General features: G+C 31.2%; 1 protein-coding gene across 1 annotated transcript; it reads left to right on the top strand.

Moving 5' to 3' along the window:
- Positions 1 to 271: 271 nt before the first annotated feature.
- LOC144353849 (uncharacterized) lies at positions 272 to 1639 on the top strand. Its single transcript, XM_085499314.1, has 5 exons — positions 272 to 487; positions 779 to 909; positions 1007 to 1090; positions 1224 to 1316; positions 1429 to 1639. Exons 1-5 carry the CDS (start codon positions 328 to 330, stop codon positions 1447 to 1449), a joined length of 489 nt encoding a protein of 162 aa, XP_085355440.1. The 5' UTR covers positions 272 to 327; the 3' UTR covers positions 1450 to 1639.
- The last annotated feature ends 318 nt before the right edge of the window (positions 1640 to 1957 follow it).

Raw genomic sequence — 1957 nt, forward strand, 5'->3', positions numbered from 1 at the left:
AACGTTATTAATTATGATTTTACTTGGTAAAAATAAAGTATTTTATTGCATAAATACGATAGAATTTCACAATGTCGAAAACGGAAAGTCCACCGCAGTGTTAGTATCTAAATATGAGTAATATTACGAAATTACACACCGTATATTTACATCAAAGCAAAGCAGTTTTGAATAAAGTAATTAATAAGATTTTTATAATTAATTCTTAAATTACTGTATCTATTTTTAGATGAACCAATCGTCAAACTGGATCATGCTACTGGTAAATTGAGCTGGACACGTCACGAGAACAAGAAATATACATGTGTGAAAATAGAAACACGTAATATGGATGTCTCGTGGCACGTTGTAACAAACTGTGTCAACTTAGATGTACTGGAGTACAAAGTAAATGATACAACTAGTGATTATAGAATAACATATTGCACTAAAAATGGGAGCTGCGAAAATTATGAATTCATTGCATTAACAATGAGTACAAGCAATGGTAATAAACTGACTTGAAATGTTACATTCAGCAGAATAAATGATAAATACAGTTTTAAGTGATATGAGTTAGTGCGTACATAAATATTGGAATTATTATTTTATCAATACCATATATAACACACTTTTTACGATCATAAGCTGAACAAGTCCTACGATGTGTTTTCTGCGTTGCGAGGTAATGTTAAAAAACGCATGTTTCAGCCACCCATTCTCTCTGAAAATAATAAAAAAACACTAAATGCAATTACAGTTAACACTAGATGTAATTATAATAATCATGACATTTCAGGTTGTATCTGTGGTTTGTCTAGTGTCGGTATCATTGTTGGGATACTCACAACTTTGCTGATAACTACTGTCACCGCTATTGTGATTAGTTATGTTTTACATAGACGTCGATGGAGCCAAGAAAAACAGTCAGTGAGTAATTAACATGCATATTATGAAACATTAAAAATGATTTTTTTCTCTCGGTCTCCAATACTAAACGATATTTATGTCAACATATTTTAATCAGGGTGCCAAGAATGATCGCGAGTTTACAGGACTATCAGTCATCGGAAAGGAAATGGACCATACTTACGAAATACCAGAGAAAGAGGTAAAGTAAATTAGATTACTACCACCACTATCAACTTATTACTTTATATTTCTGAGATATTTTATTGTATTACCTTATTGCACTTAATTATTGTTATCTTTATATTGTCGTTTATCTACATATATATTGACAGGATGTTGACAAAGATGACGGTTATACATCACTCAGCACAGCTACCAGAGAAAAAGAATCTGAATATGAGATGCCACTACCAAGACTAAATAAGGTATTATTAGTATGATAATACACCATAATGTGCCATTAATGCTGTATTTTCATGTAGATATATACTATGTATATAGCTTCTATGATTGACCAATCAAATTGTTAATTTACAGGAAACTTCTGGAAATGCCTGAGAGAATATCACATGAACCAGTGATATACCTGAGATAAATTCAACAGTAGTCATGTAAACAGAGTTGGCCTATATCTCTGCTATATTGTTTCATCTGAGGGACCTGGACATGTTATTGATTGATCAGCGAATATGTCTACAATGATAACGAAATGGTCGTGTTGTATAAAAAATAAACGACAGCAATCATATTTTGTATTGAATCGTACTTGACTAATATAATTATATAATCTCATATTTCACTGATTACGCTAATTTTATATAGAAGCATGATCTCAGTTATATATAGTTCATGATTCATACTACTATGACATTATCATAATATATGATCATTTTATATTACCATATTATAGGTTACATGGAGTAAATGAATTAATGTAAAACTGACATATAACATTGTACAGCACAGATTAGTGAAAATCTTCTTCTCAGTAGTTGTTATCACATACTTTCTTCCTACACCTACTCTGAGCATGGCATGTAGTTTTTGAACGCATATCTTGCCCTCG

Source organism: Saccoglossus kowalevskii, chromosome 5 (genome assembly GCF_978046115.1).
Source record: "Saccoglossus kowalevskii chromosome 5, keSacKowa6.1, whole genome shotgun sequence".
In the NCBI taxonomy this organism is placed as follows: Eukaryota; Metazoa; Hemichordata; class Enteropneusta; family Harrimaniidae; genus Saccoglossus; species Saccoglossus kowalevskii.

Bases quoted from the DNA above. Each gene is read 5' to 3' on its own strand.
- LOC144353849 (XM_085499314.1), top strand. From the start codon at position 328: ATGGATGTCTCGTGGCACGTTGTAACAAACTGTGTCAACTTAGATGTA. The intron at 910-1,006 runs GTGAGTAATTAA...TATTTTAATCAG, and splicing joins GGAGCCAAGAAAAACAGTCA to GGTGCCAAGAATGATCGCGA. The intron at 1,317-1,428 runs GTATTATTAGTA...GTTAATTTACAG, and splicing joins CACTACCAAGACTAAATAAG to GAAACTTCTGGAAATGCCTG.